At 31.2% G+C, this 15,458-nt stretch overlaps 1 protein-coding gene across 1 annotated transcript in view; it reads left to right on the top strand.

Moving 5' to 3' along the window:
• Nucleotides 1-9,986, top strand: part of LOC128172973 (receptor-type tyrosine-protein phosphatase epsilon-like) — an 86,823-nt gene extending 76,837 nt beyond the window's left edge. Inside the window, exons 15-25 of the mRNA XM_052838715.1 lie at nucleotides 722-850; nucleotides 4,400-4,548; nucleotides 5,049-5,184; nucleotides 7,185-7,343; nucleotides 7,491-7,584; nucleotides 7,753-7,823; nucleotides 8,072-8,206; nucleotides 8,326-8,445; nucleotides 8,642-8,790; nucleotides 9,546-9,681; nucleotides 9,901-9,986. Of these exons, the coding sequence (XP_052694675.1) occupies nucleotides 722-850; nucleotides 4,400-4,548; nucleotides 5,049-5,184; nucleotides 7,185-7,343; nucleotides 7,491-7,584; nucleotides 7,753-7,823; nucleotides 8,072-8,206; nucleotides 8,326-8,445; nucleotides 8,642-8,790; nucleotides 9,546-9,681; nucleotides 9,901-9,972 (1,350 nt within the window). The 3' untranslated portion in view covers nucleotides 9,973-9,986. The remainder of the gene's footprint in view (nucleotides 1-721; nucleotides 851-4,399; nucleotides 4,549-5,048; nucleotides 5,185-7,184; nucleotides 7,344-7,490; nucleotides 7,585-7,752; nucleotides 7,824-8,071; nucleotides 8,207-8,325; nucleotides 8,446-8,641; nucleotides 8,791-9,545; nucleotides 9,682-9,900) is intronic.
• Nucleotides 9,987-15,458: the final 5,472 nt, after the last annotated feature.

The following is a 15,458-nucleotide window of genomic DNA, read 5'->3' as shown; positions in this document are numbered from 1 at the left end:
CACTATGTTATCTTCTTGGATTGTAAAACTAACTGTTCATAAGGCGGAGGTCATGACTTGTCATTGATAGGTGACAAATATAGCCATTTTTAACATATTTTCTGTCACTTAAATCTATTAGGTAGCCTTCTGCTGGTAGTCGTTTTGAGTCGTACGTTAAGAATTAAAAAAAATAACTTCATCTTAAAGACTTTCATTTCATGCAATGTATGCTTGTAGCAATAAAATAATCTATATCCATCTTATTTTCTTTGTTAATGAAACTGTGAATATTATGAATATTATAAAAGACCCCCCCCCCCCCTTTATTGGATTTGTTTGCAAACGTCAAATGAGTAACAGTCAGGAGAGTCTTGATTAGGGTTAATACTCCTAAAACGAAGCCTAAAATGCAAACAAGGACTCTGAAAGATCGATCTAAGGGCTACGATACTCAAGTGGCCGCCAAGACATGTCGTCCTCTTGTATAACTATATCTAAAGGATATATAAATTGATGACAATTTTAAAACAGTCAATGCTAGATATTGTTCAGTATTTATTTCTAAAATCAACTCCATATGTATGCAAAAGCCATGCAACCCTGATAGCTATGTGGCACTTTGATGTTTAATAGATTAATTATTCTGAACTTTCTAAATGTTAAGCTCAACTTTGCATTGCTTTGAAAGGGATATTCGCACTTTTTTTACGCTTCCCATAAATATTTTTCATAATGGCAGAACAAGTGCGCCCAGTACTGGCCCGATATTAACGACAAACTACAGGGCGGGACGTTGACCGTCAGACATCTGGAGGAGAAAACCTACGCTGAGTACATCATCAGGCGATTCAAGATACACAACAAATCGGTAAAACATCATAATTAAAATATAATGTTAGCAGTGCGAGACATGCATGGAAATTGCCTTTAATAGTATATGGGATATCTTTTAAAACAGGACTGAAATGAAGTATATGTTATATTTAGTACAGGTAAAGTTTGCATATAGATTGTTGTAATAATAGAAATGTCTAAGTATTAATTATGAAATTAAACACAACACAAACATTTTTATAATAAAAAAGGAGCATAACCACAATACCAAACTACCAACCAATTTTTTTTTATTTGTTGTTTCTATCAATTTTTTTTTATATTTTCAATTCATGTTTTGTTTTTAAAAAGTGATCAAGCGTCGTTGCTGAAGCAAAGTTCCATCACTGCACTGTACATAAATAATGAAAATTATATTAATAACATGATGTGTGTCATGTAGTAAAACAAAATGAATTATGACAATATTTGACATAACATTGTAGGTAACAAATCTAATTAAAATTAAAGGAAAACAAACAATCCTTTCGAAATAAATGCTACATAGTTTTGATTATCTTCATACCAAGGAAAATAGCATTGTGAATATTTTACTTACTTTGACTTTAACTTAGTTTAGACTATACCATGTTTCGTATTTCCAATTACAAGCGCTGATTCGATTTTTACATGATCCTATGATGACACATTCCGATCATAAATGTCTTCTTTGCATGCAGTTTTAGAACGGGAGAATGAAGTTTATCTTATTTCAAAATGATGTATGCCTAAAATGTTTAGCACACACCCCTGAAGATATTCGAAGATGTCAGTAAAGGGTACACAAATTTTAAACTTAATTGGCACAAGCAAATTCAGCCCCATAACGCCCCTTGTATCTAAAACACCAATGAAATGTGATTTTATAGAAAAACGAAACATTCTGATACACGTATTTCTTAGCGTTATAGTGACGTGTTTGAAACATTATTTAAAAATATAACAAATTATCAAAAGTAGGCAGGGCATGAAATCAAACTGTTATAATATATTCATAGGGAATAGTATTTTGATTTATAATGCGTATGAGGCTTTTTGTACCCTATGAAGTGATTCGTTGGTAATTTTATAAAATCTATGTAAAAATCAAAATTACAATTTGTTCTTAAAAGCATTATAAAATGCATTATACCGAAAATGGTATCAATCTGTCGTTCAATCTTGTTTTTAATTCTATGAAAAAAACATTAAACACAATATTCTCATTAAAAATATTATCACATTAAAGTGAGTCATTTTGAACATTGTTAGATATTAGTAAAATCAAAAATTACCTTGATTTACTTGATGCGGTTTGTCATATACAAGTGTATCATGATTAAATTCATATCACTGTTGCAGGTCGTATTTGACCGTAATTTTTTTAATCTGGTTTATATTATCAAATTAAAATCAGTGAAACCCTTGTAGTAGGGATTACGAATGTAACCAAATATTAAATATAGCGAAGTTTTGAAGAGTCTCTCGCCAAATTCTTTTTTAAAAATCGCTGTAATAAATCTACGGTTATAAAACAAATTCCGATATAGCGTTTTACGGATATAGCAAATTGATATCGAGTCTTGTTTATAGCTATAACTAAGTTCTCTACAGTTAACATAACCAATTTAAAAACATATACATTTATATAGCATTCCACACATCTTTAAGGGGGTGTGCGGCCATCTTGTACATTTGATAAGAATGTAAACATATCTTGAACTGGCTTGTCTCTGCCCGAAACTGACTAAAGCTGTTGCCAAAAGACACAAAACAGTAAATATGAGATTCTACATGTTGTTTTGTATGCAGATTATTCATACAAGAACAGAACAATGCCTTTTTAGTCTATTAAAATAGCTGTCGAACTGCGCAACTACAGCCTTATTTTGAATTTTAGAAGTCTGAAAAAATATCAAGGAGATTCCCTAGTGTCCTCTCTACAATCATATGTTGAGAAAAAGTCTAAGCTTGCATATTTAAGTTGTAACTTTGTCGCAAAAGAGGGCACCCTATTCTTAAAATGGGCCTCAAAAACCATTAGATTCAAATAAGTCTGTAGCTGCACAGTTTGATAGCTGTTTTGATAGATTAAAAAGGCATTGTCCTGTTCTTGTATGTATACTTTTAAAACAAAATGATATGTAAAACTTCATATGTATTGATCTTGAATCTGTTGGCAACATTTGGCCAGTCTAGGGCTGAAATAAGCCAGTTCAAGAAATGCTTACATTCTTATCCTCAAATGTATAAGATGGCCGCACATCCCCTTTAATCTGTATCTGATTCCTGTATGGTTCAAACAAAATATTTTAATGTTATTCTCATTGTGCTTTTTTTACAGTCTTTTATAAGAAAGCGTATACAGAGCAACTTTCATATACTTAATATTTCTAATTTTTGTATAAAATAAGACGAATTACAGATATTGCGGAATACATCAACTTGTTCATAACACTACGAAATATCTGAATTATACCGTACTGTCTTTTATACATTGTCTTCCATAACATTTGCTGACATTTTGAGCTGTATTTTTTGCATTCCAATTTTCAATTTAACACAAACATTAGGATTAACATTAAATACATTAATTAACTGCTAGGTTGCAAATGGACAGCCAAAAATTTGAGAATCCATATTCGAACACACTTTCAATAAAAACTATACACAAAATCCCTGACAAAACAAACACACATTTAGTTCCCTTATAATTGCAATCCATGATTGGTGGTCAAACCATTTTTACAATTAGCATTTATTCTAATTCCCAATATGTAAATCATTTATAACGCGTTGTTAAAAATTTGGAGTAAAGAAGGGTTTTATCTTTAATGAACATAAAAAAAATGGGGGTGAAGAAAAATTCAACATAAATAATTTTTAAAGACGTTTTTAATTCCGATTTTGTTTCAAGATGCATTACACATGTACATGAATTTGCAGGCTCCAAAAAGAAAACTATAATCACTTATCTGTAAATTCGTGTTTTTTTTAAAGTGTTATTTTTTCGACAAACGTTAAGTCGCAGCTTATTAAAAATTACCAAACTAAAATGTAAAAAAGTATTCTCAAATGAGTTTAAATGCCTTACAGCTGCATTGTACGATGTATCCGTTATTACAGTATCAAAAAAATCCATACGAAGCAACAATTTTTAAAAGTTAAATTGTTTCGCCTATTTACACATGTAGAATCGGTCTCCTTTAAATCTTCAAAATATGTAAAGAAGAGAAAAATTCTTCATGGCCTTACAAGAAACAAACAAAAATGCATCATTGAAATGTTAAGAAAAGGGAACCGTTTGGTTACTTTCCCTGAATGGTTAGTTTTTTCTAGGAGCATGTTATCCATCGTTTGTTAACAAAGTCAATTTCAGAAATTTTAGTGAACAAAATGTATAAAGGGTTATTTCTGAGGTGCCAAAACTATGACCATTTATTTACAGCAATGTCAAAGTCGTAATAGAAATATACCCGCCTCGACGCCAGGGGCGAATTTTGATATGAAGCAAAAATCACACGATACTCGATTGTGTCCACCTGTTTTTAACTTATCTTTGTAGACCAGAACAGACCGTCAAGTGACGATGTTCCACTTCACAACGTGGTCAGATCATGGAGTGGCCGATCCCCTCAGTCTGGTCGTGTTTCATCGTCACGTGATCGGAGCCACTGCTAAGTCTGCTGGGAAGTACACAGTGGTACACTGCAGGTAACAATGTGGGGAATGTATGCACTCAGCAGGAGATAGAAATGACTACTGCCATTTTTAAAATAAAAATTTATATTTTTTCACGTCTAAGAGATAAACCAAAATACTTGGAATTTCATAAACATTTTACCGGTTAATTAAATTTGCCTTACATTGAACACAATTATACATATACCAAACGACAACTGGTTTTTTTTTTCTTGGGGGGGGGGGTATTATACATCTAACAGTGATTCAACACTTATTTCATAGTAAACAACGACTAATAGGATTAAAAATTTCAAACATTTAACGCTGACAAATGTTTTTATACGAATACTGCGTATGTTGTGTCAGAATGTTTATGTTAAAGGTTTTGGTTGTTTTATTATCAACCAAATGTACTTATCAAAATTTGAGTTACATCACTAATCAATGTTGTATAGTTTTCAAAAAACTGAAAAGTTAGGTTTACCAGAACAAAATCTCCAAAAAATATTCATTGTTTGATTTGAATTTAGTGCAGGAGTTGGTAGGACCGGAACGTACATTGCCTTAGACGCCCTCTACCGAGAAGGGGAGAGAACTGGTAAAATCAACGTACCGATGTACGTCAGAACGATGAGGAAGGACAGAATGAACATGATTCAGGGAGATGTAGAGTGTTTTTATTAATTAAAATATATACAAACATTTTACAGTTTTACCTCACTTTGAAGTAACACACCAACTAACAACAAGTGTTTTTTTTATTATACTTTCAAAGTTAAATATCGAATTCTGTTTGGTTTAAACGCAGTTTATAATCTGTTTTTTTTTAACTTTCATGTTAAATACTGAAATCTGATTGGTTTAGACGCAGTTGATAATCCGTTATATTACCCTCAGCACTAGCAACACATTTAGCAACGGGTAACACAACGAATTCTTACATGCACGTAAATCATGCGCGTACGGTTTGCCATAGAATTCATGTCATTTCTATATGAAAGTAGTAAAGAAATTCTCTAAAATTAAGACATTCAGAATAATAAAATAAATAGTGCGTGTTTTTGGGGATAACAGTTGAAATTGACATCTCTCGAAAACCATTGTCAACCTCCGGTTTGCGTCGGTTGACAATGGTTTCCTCGGGGTGTCATTTTCAACTGTTTCCCTCCCAAACAGGCACTATTTATATACTATAACCCTCAGCGTTGGCAAAACACATGACATCGGGTAACACAACGATCTGCTACATGCGCAAATATTATGCGCGTACGGTCAGCCGTAGAATTCACGTTATCAGAAAGTTTTCTTTAAAATTAGGACATTTAGTAAAATTACCTAAATAATGCTTGTTTGGGAGGGCAACAGTTGAAAATAACATCCCTCGAACATTATGTTTGTTTATTGTGTCATAGCTATATATGTATTTAATATTATTTATTTCATTACTTTGCATCCATCATCTCGTTGTGCCTGCCAGATTGTCATTGTTATATTTTTATCAAAAACACTGTAATTTAATTACTAGTAAATCTCGCTTGTATTACTGTGCATTTATGGTAAAATTGAGAAGGAATGAAAAACATTATTACTGTGGTTTCATCAATATTCGTTGAATACCAATTTTCGTGGATTTCGTTGTTTAGTTGATCCACGAAATTAAATGTTCATTGAAGTGCAATTTTCATTAATATTTTGTATTGATAGGGTCATTGGCCACGAATTTACGTATCCTTGAAACTCTGATTTTCACTTTATCCACGAAAATTGATGCCCTTGAAAATTAATGAAACCACAGTATTTATGATCGTAAATGGCACTTAAAAAAAATAAAACTAAATATCATTTTGAAACATTTTCTCTACAACCTTTTTTTTCAATTTGATATTGAAGAAAGAAAGCAGGCAGGTTTTTTGTTTTGGTTGCTTAAAACCGCATTTGTGCATGCTCATGAAATGATTTTGTTATCGCGTGGATAAAATTTCCTTCTAAATAATATCCTCAATCCAGATTTTATTTAATTTGCTGATTGATTACAGAATTTTAGTTTCCTTAAAAAATAAAGCATCTTATGTAATCAAGGTTTCGTATTGAAATTTAACATCTTGATTGGAAGAAAATTTAGTATAATAAATCTTATTTGAAATCAAGGAAATGACATTTGACTTAGAGGAAATAATTTTTTACTCTTTCAAAGCACTCTACTGTCTTTGTTTACATGGAGTGATTCAAACAGTCTTCCTTTAAGGTCGTTTCCCGGGTCTCTTCCTTGATCAACATGTTTTCCTCGTGACAAATATTTCGCCCAATACGTCGAATGATGTTTTACAAAATACAACCTAAACAAATTTACAAACTTCATCAAACATTTTTTTTTAAAAATGTATACTGTTTAACATACTGATATTTAATACAAGTACATTTAAATTATTTAAAATCTTCATGAAACGATCATTATTGTGGTTTAAATGCATTTCAGAAATTTAAAAAAAAACACAACCAGTACAAAACTACAACGTGGACAAAATCATTTTTAAATGTTAAGCGTTTCACGTAATGATACGTTATACAAGTAAATTTATGCTTTTTTAAACTATCTTGAAATATACCAGTATACATGTGTATGTGGTGACATGTATTTGTGAAAATATAACTTTCTTTTCCCAAAGGACCAGTACAGGTTGCTATATCTAGCACTACGAGACGCCTTCAGTGGTCGGTCCAAATGTTTGAAAACAGAAAAGTTTCTGAGTTACTACCAAGAACATTCCTGTTATACAAACTGTGGGGATGTAGAGCAAAAGAAGTTATATTCTTCCGATCTAGAGGTAGAAACACCTGAACATCGAAATTTAGATTTACAGTTGGATTTTATTATTGTTATTTTAGTGTTAATGACTAACTTATTTGTTACTCTTTTGTTTGAACATCAAGTTGATCAATAAGCTTAAAAGATTTTTAATCTATGTTTGTAGGAGTTACTGTCCTTGAGAAAGGAGTATACACAACAAGATTACATATCTGGTCGGGCTCAGATATCAGCTAACTACACAGAGAACGTACTTCCTGGTAAAGAATATCAAATCAATACGTCAACGAACTATATCATATTTACTCGTGAATTTTTATCGGTGAAAACAATAAAAAGAAAAGTTTCATTGAAGAATAAAATCAATTTCACATACCCATTTTTCTAACTTTAACAGATTATATTTTTGAGACTTTTGTATATTGTAGTTGAAGAGTTCTTGTGTCATCTGTCCTACATAAAGGGCCATAACACATACTACAACGCTGTTCTTCTCCAGGTAGAATATAACGAATATATACACGTTTGATTTTGACATAATGATTTTGATATCATGAGGTTGATTTAAAGTTGACCTTTTATATTTTACATATAAACAAAAATTCCTTTCAATAATTCAATAATAGTAATTCTTATTAAAACATCTTTTACGCAAGGCAAGTCAAATGAAGTTTCTGTCATAAACTAATGAAGTTGACATTTTTCTCGAGTACAATATATGTTTGTCAATTTATGTGTTTCATACAGTCGTACCTGGAGAAGGACTCCCTGATCAGCGCCCAGTACCCTCTACCAGACAACACCGAGGACTTTCTCAGACTGATCAAGGACTTTGACGCACGTGTTGTCGTTTTCCTGTGTCCACTCAAGGACATAGAATCGGTATAGGAAATCTTGTCTTTGTTAAACATCATTTATCTACCTATCTATTTACCTATATATCTATTGATCTTTATATCTGTAAACCTCAAATTCGGAACATGCTGTAATTTTTTTTACAGACATCCAATTGGTATCCAACGGAAGGCCAAACAAAATTTGATGGAATGTTCTACATTAAGAACCTATCCTCCACTAAAGCCGCAAACGTCACAATTAACAGATTAAATATACAGCCAACGGTATATTTTAAAGGAAAACTTAAGTAAAGTATTGAAAAAAGGAATAACAGCATTCATACAACAACTTTATTTCAGTAACAACTTAGTACTAAATATACGAACATTCAAATAATTTAGATATCTTAAGGAATGGTGCAGCAACGTACATTATTATTATTCAAATATACTAAAGCATTTATGTTTTTATTTTGTTCAGGGGTTTAACCAAATGGACATAACTGTTTTGGAATGCCCAAAATGGAGAGAAAAACAGAAAACTTCTGATAAAAGAATTCTTTTGGATGTAATCAAGGCTGTCAAAACTGAAAAGACGAACGAAAAGGGACGGGTTCTAGTTCTGTCGAGGTAATACTGGACGTTTAAAGTGTTATGATCGAATAGGGTACTTCCCTTTAAAAAAACTGTTACTTACATTAATATAAAAGAATTTAAGAAAGAAAAAGCGATTTTCCAATTTATATCAAAATGTATTAGAATAATATTGTGACCTTAAAATTAGATGTTATTTTACGCAATGCATTATTGTAAGGTAAATGAGCATATACAGTTGTTGTAAGGAATAAAGAATCATTCTTTGTGTATAATGAGGTGATTATTTTGGACAGGGCGTGATCAAATCCAATAAAGCTCGAAGGGTGTAATGATAAGTTTGTCCACGCACCGACGGAAGTTTTTACATCATAATATTCAAACAGTGGTTTCTTATTGCTTATATCTATTATTTTCAATTTCTACTCTTTAAAACTAAATTTCAAAACCACCAATTTTTCATGTAGCGCATGCTATGTATTGCTACGAAGCGTAGCCAATGTCGTTTATCCGTTATGCTTTAATGCACGCACATGTTGTGTCGCTCATCTTTTATGAAAATATTGGGCTATGTGGTTCAAAAGTTAATTCGTAATGCAATCACAGTTGAAAATGTAAATATTACCAAATAACAAGTAGTTTAAATACAAATTTTCAAACATTATTTTATATATTATCCACATAAAACATCATGCATTTTAGGAAGTATCAATCATATAGGGGATACAGGTGTGCCCTATTATTCTTTTGAACAAATCAACTTAAAGCTTTATATTTTGTTTACAATTAAGTGACGGAGCTACACGCTGTGGTCCATTCTTTGTTGTATACAACGTGTTAGAACAGATCTCCGTGGACAAAGAGGTGGACATCTTTACAGCTGTACGTCAGATCCAGATACGGAGACCCGAGTGTGTCTCCACTGTGGTAAGCGGTGTTTTTTTTTTTTTTTTTGGTTTCAATTTTTCCTACCTGTTTAGTTAAAAAATCATGGAAAATAGCCGACACTTATTACTTTAAAATGTGTTATCTTTTAAACAAGTTAACTGTTGTTACGATTTTGTACGTATTGTATATAGTCAAATATACATGTATGCATGTATCACAGTATCTGGTGAATAATTGGAATGTTTTTCTTTTTTAAAGGAGGAATACCAGCTTTGTCACGACGCCGTGGCAGAGTATCTCCTGAATGACTGTGTATATGGAAATTGTTGAAGATACATAATGGAGCATAATGGAAAATTTTCTTTTTCTTTTTTGTACAAATATGATCACTTTTTCTTTTGGCTGATATAAAAATGTTTTTGTCTTTTGCATGTATATGTAAATGTTTCGTTCCTAAAACTGTAAACTCCATTTATATTGATTTTGTGGTTTTGTTTATAAGAAAAGCAATATTTGTTTTACTTTAAAAGTAATTTCAATTTCCTACTTTGATACTGAGTTTAACAATTGATTTAACTATGTGTAACTCACTAATTGTTTAAGATACATAATTGAACACTAGAAAATTGTAACCTTTGAAAACTTTAGTTTTTACAAAAACATTTTCTTTTTCTTTATTGTACAAATATGATCACTTTTTTTTGGCTGATATAAAAATGTTATTTTCTTTTGCATGTATATGTAAATGTTTCGTTCTTAAACTGTAGACTGCATTTATATTGATTTTGTGGTTTTGTTTATAAGAAAAGCAATTTTTGTTTTACTTTAAAACTAATTTCAATTTTCTACTTTGATACTGAGTTTAACTATTGATTTAACTATGTGTTACTCACTAATTTTTGAAGATACATAATTGAACACTAAATAATTGTAACCTTTGAAAACTTTAGTTTTTACGAAAACATTTTCTTTTCTTTTAGTAGAAATATGATCACTTTTTTTTGGCGGATATGAAAATATTTATGTCATTTGTATGTATATGTAAATGTTTCGATCCCAAAACTGTTGTCTGCATTTATAATGATTTTGTGGTTTTGTTTATAAGAAAAGCAATTTATCTTTTAACTTTAAACCTATTTCCATTTCCTACTTTGATATTGAGTTTAACTATTGATTTAACTATGTGTTACCCTGTAACTAAACTATTTGTGATGTGTTTTTTGTGATGTGTTTTTCCTGTTCTCGTGCTTTAATTTGGACATTATGCATGTTTAGAACTAATTTCTAATCTGGTTTTGTGTTATGTATAATTATAAAATGTTAAAACAAACCTTGAATCATTGTTACTGTTAATAAAACTGATTAATCCGATTAAGTAGATATTGAAAAAATACAAAAGGTTACCAATTATTTTTTCCAATTATCTTATAAAATGTTCTGGTTCTTTTTGAAAACGGAAGTCTGTAATCAACATCTAGACCGTTGGCATTTCAGATTCATTCACCAGTACATAAATGTAAGAACCAATCCTTAGTATTGTAAACAATTCACGAAACATTTAAGTTAAACTTCCTTGTTTGATATCTTTGTACTTCTAAATTTGTTCGTAAACTTGTCTGGTATATGTTCTACAATGCTGTTTAGTAACATCATGGTAGCAAGATTTTATATTCCTATCAACATTTATCCAAATTGATGTTTTTTGCAGATTATTTCAGTCTTTTACTGAAGTCATTTTCTTTGTACAACGACATGTGATGCTTTCGATTTCGTTTGGATTTTTATCTTATTAAAATATTTCACTGTAATTGTTTTTGTTTTCGTACAAAAGATGATTTGTTTCCCAAAGTATGATATACATGCATATTATATGTAAATTTCCACATGCGTATATGCGAGTGAATGAACATCGTTTAAATAGTTGACTGGTTCATTTAATAGAATGTTGATTTTTCAGCAACGTGGCATGATTTGTTGCTTTGTGAGTGACAAGGCTATTTTTGTCATATGTTTATCAATTTGTTTGTTAATCTTCTATTTATCAATATCAATTTAGCCTTATCAATAATTCCTTTTATCATTTAACCATTTTCATCTTTTTTCCACTTAAAACATTCTCTAATAGAGAAAGTTTGCAGCAAATAAAAACAGTGTTAAAGGAATGATCGGCATCAAATATCATTATAATCATTTATTAACTCTGTTTATATGATATACGCAAAATGCAGTGAACTATATAAAGCACCGTTTTATTGATTTCCGAAATGGCAAGGCATGAATGAGCTTTACCTTTAGTAGGCGAATTATACGTCCGACTAATATTCCTACGCATATTTGAAAAAAACATGATTTGAACCATTATGCATGTAACTCTATTTTATTTTCAGGGCAAAAGGTTAAGATTACCGTTTTAGTAATCTACGTGTAATTAAAGATTTAAATAAGGTTGTCATAGCATAGTAAATAAATTGGTGCAAGGCGCAATGCGTGCGCAAATAGTTAAATTTGCCGGATGCCTCATATGACATAACTGTGATCGGCCGAAGCTGATCACAAAAACAAAAACAAATGAACAAACAAAAACCAAAAAAAAAAAAAAAACACCACCACATAAATGTATGAGTTACTTATTTTGAAAACAATCATCCGAAAAAGTTTTACTTAATTCAAAAAACATTTGGAAAGATTCTAAAATGATCAAATCTACAAGGGTGAACGGAAAATAACCAGAAAAAAAAACACCAAAATTGTAGAATAATTTTGTTTCTGTTCTGAGCAGCTCGTCACATTGAAACTTTGAATCAAAAGTGAGCCATGAGTTAAAGAACTACATTTAAATTGATTTAACATAACGCAAATAAATTATTATTGGCACGTTTTATTTGCATTTTTACTGTTGGTTTGAAAATTCGGTAAACTGTATCCAGTTTTGCACAATATGCAATGCGTGTCAGTTGCTAAACCTTTAAATGAATTTGTTTACATTTTGTTTCATTTTCATTTACTGTTCGAAACCTTACATTAAAATGTTAGCTGGTCATAAGAAAGATATGGCTTAAACAATAGAATTATAAAATATGAAAAATTATATCATAAGAATTAATTCAGCTCATTTTACTATCATGTCCAACAAAATCTGTAGTATGTTTGTGATTGTTTTTGTAGACGATGATATATAATGTCTGTTTTTCACAAACATACTATGACGTAAGTTTTACGTTGTGGCAATGTATTTTTAACAATCGCTTTACGAGCTTAATGCCAAATCTCTAAATCTAAATGCATAAGTTATATTTTCGTATGACTACATGAAAAGTTCTGTCATATACAATCGAGAGGATTAACAGCAATAATATTTTTGGGGGGTTAAATGTGAACAAGAAACACACAGGTCTCAAAGTCAACTAACCAGTATAACACATTTAATTGTAAAAGAATTTAAAAACAATTATGTATATATGGTAATAATGCTCTACATCAAAACGAGAATTAATGCACAGTGATAATTCTTTATAAATAAAACCACTGGCAATGCCTTACCACTTGCTATGATTTACGGACTGTTGCCTGGGAATAATAAAATATTTGTTTACAATCAAGAATTGATTGTCAAAACTAAGAGCGAAACCAAATGAAATCATTTCTTTTTTCCAATATTTGTTGGATTTTTTCATAAATCGGGCACCACACGATATTACTTACAAACAAATTATTTAAACTTCCGGGTAATCGGGTATTGTGGAATTTTTAAAAAATGAACATTCTTGTGGCAGCATACAGTAAGGACCATTACTTAAACTTATTTTTACATTGTACGCAGGTGAATTTCACATCATTTGAGTTTGAGTCCTGTTTAAAGAAGGTTTAATTTTTTTTGTTAACGTGGGTATTTTACGGAAGCTTATTAGGGTCAGTTTGATAGAAAAATAAATCCATTGCGTTAAACTTAAAAGTTGCCGCTTTTAAACGCAACAGTTGCGGCAATTAAAAGCAATTTTTTGGGATGTATTTGCAATATATTTTTCTTAAACGCTGGCGATTGCAATTAAACGCAAAACCTTTTGCGTTTAAACACAAATCTATTATGGTGTTTAATTTCTGCGAAATGAAAGCAATATTTTTTGTGATGAAACGCAAAAAATTCTGTTTTAATTTCACGCGATATACTTTACACAATTGTCCATGTACTTTGTTTATAAGTCCTCGATTTGATAAAAGCAATGCAATCCTTCTTCCTAAGTCAAGAGGTTCTGATCCGTTCTGCTCCACGTAGACTCTTGACCGAATAGGCAGAGTTTGATGGGGTTAGAAACCTCGCAAGCTGGTTGTTGCACAATATTTTGCATTATCCAACAAGAGGCCCACGGGCCACATCGCTCATCTGAGCAACAATATCCATGATAGAATCAGCTTCATGGAGTCAGAATACAAAATATCATGACAATGTGGTATAATACATGTATATCTTATACAAGAAAAATTTTTCCTTCTAGACATTCTTAAATTTATGTTCAAGTCCCTTTTCGACGATGATTTTATAGTAATATTACATTCAGCATTTCAGTTCTCAAAAAGACTCTGAACAATTGTTTATATACAGGATATAAACCTACATTAAAACTCTGAACCCCTTGCGAGGCCCAAGAATCATCCAGGGGCCAAAGTTTAAACAATTTTAAAGAATCAGCAATATATAAAGTTGCTTGCATTTAAGTAAATGCATATATAACTAGATCTCGTTACGAGTAACGAGTAGGTCTTTCGTCCGATTTTGTTTTATACGATACGATGTAATATCGATACTCTCTGCTTAATCTGAGATCCTGGTGAAACTATTTTTTTTAATCTCGAGACCGGAAACGGACAAACTGAGTTCGTGTCTCAGTCACTTACAGTGACTAAAATCCCGCGGGTATCAAATTTGTCGAGTGAGCTAATATAAAAAAAAGTTGTTTCAATACTGTTGTTAATTGTGCTCCGATTAATATTGAGTTCTGTCAAATAATTTTGAGACAGACTAGTAAGCTATTAACTTTCTGCTATCGATTTTTAATCCGAGAGAACCCATCCGATTACAATAAATAATTTGTTCATAAAAGCAGCCATTTTGCTATAGAGTTTCTGTTTGATACACATTCTCTGATTTGTCAGAAGAAAAGATCACAAGAGTTCATTAATGGGTATTCTCTTCAGATGGCATAATCGTTGATCCGCATATGTTTTGTCTGTTCTGTCAAGGGTTTATGTAGAGCGGAGCGGATCAGAAATCCTTGACTTGGAAAGATAAACGGACTCATACTTTCTGATATATGCTTATAATGAAATAATAACTTGTTCGGCTTTTTAGCATCATGTATTTTTTGGCAAATGCCCTAAAATATAATTTGCTGCTATCAATTTGTACAGGGAAAAGAACAAGTCTCGGCTAAGGAGCGTAACTGTACTCCTCCATTTTTTTTCGTAAAGATTGGATACAAAGTTGGTATCAATAGATACATAAGCGATGTTTTCTAGCCGAATACAGGATGTCTAAGAAAACAGTAGTAGGTCTAATACCAACGTGTATTCTTGATATTCTATAGGTCAAATTTTTGCTGCTTGATATTCTTTTTTTGGCTTTCAATATGGTATTGCATGTTAAATTTTACTAACTGTTTTTTCCATATAAAGACATACTAGCTGTATTTTCCAAATGTTGATATGTGTGTTTTCTTCTTTATTTGAAAGTATTCACTACGTCAATAGCTAATTTGATGTTTTCTTTTTGGAAAGATGATTTATCTTCCCATAGAACTGCCACCCAATCAACAACCCCT

This window comes from Crassostrea angulata, chromosome 2 (genome assembly GCF_025612915.1).
Source record: "Crassostrea angulata isolate pt1a10 chromosome 2, ASM2561291v2, whole genome shotgun sequence".
Lineage (NCBI taxonomy): Eukaryota > Metazoa > Mollusca > Bivalvia > Ostreida > Ostreidae > Magallana > Magallana angulata.
The sequence above is the reverse complement of the archived record's forward strand: the minus strand, read 5'-3'. Positions and strand labels throughout refer to the sequence as shown.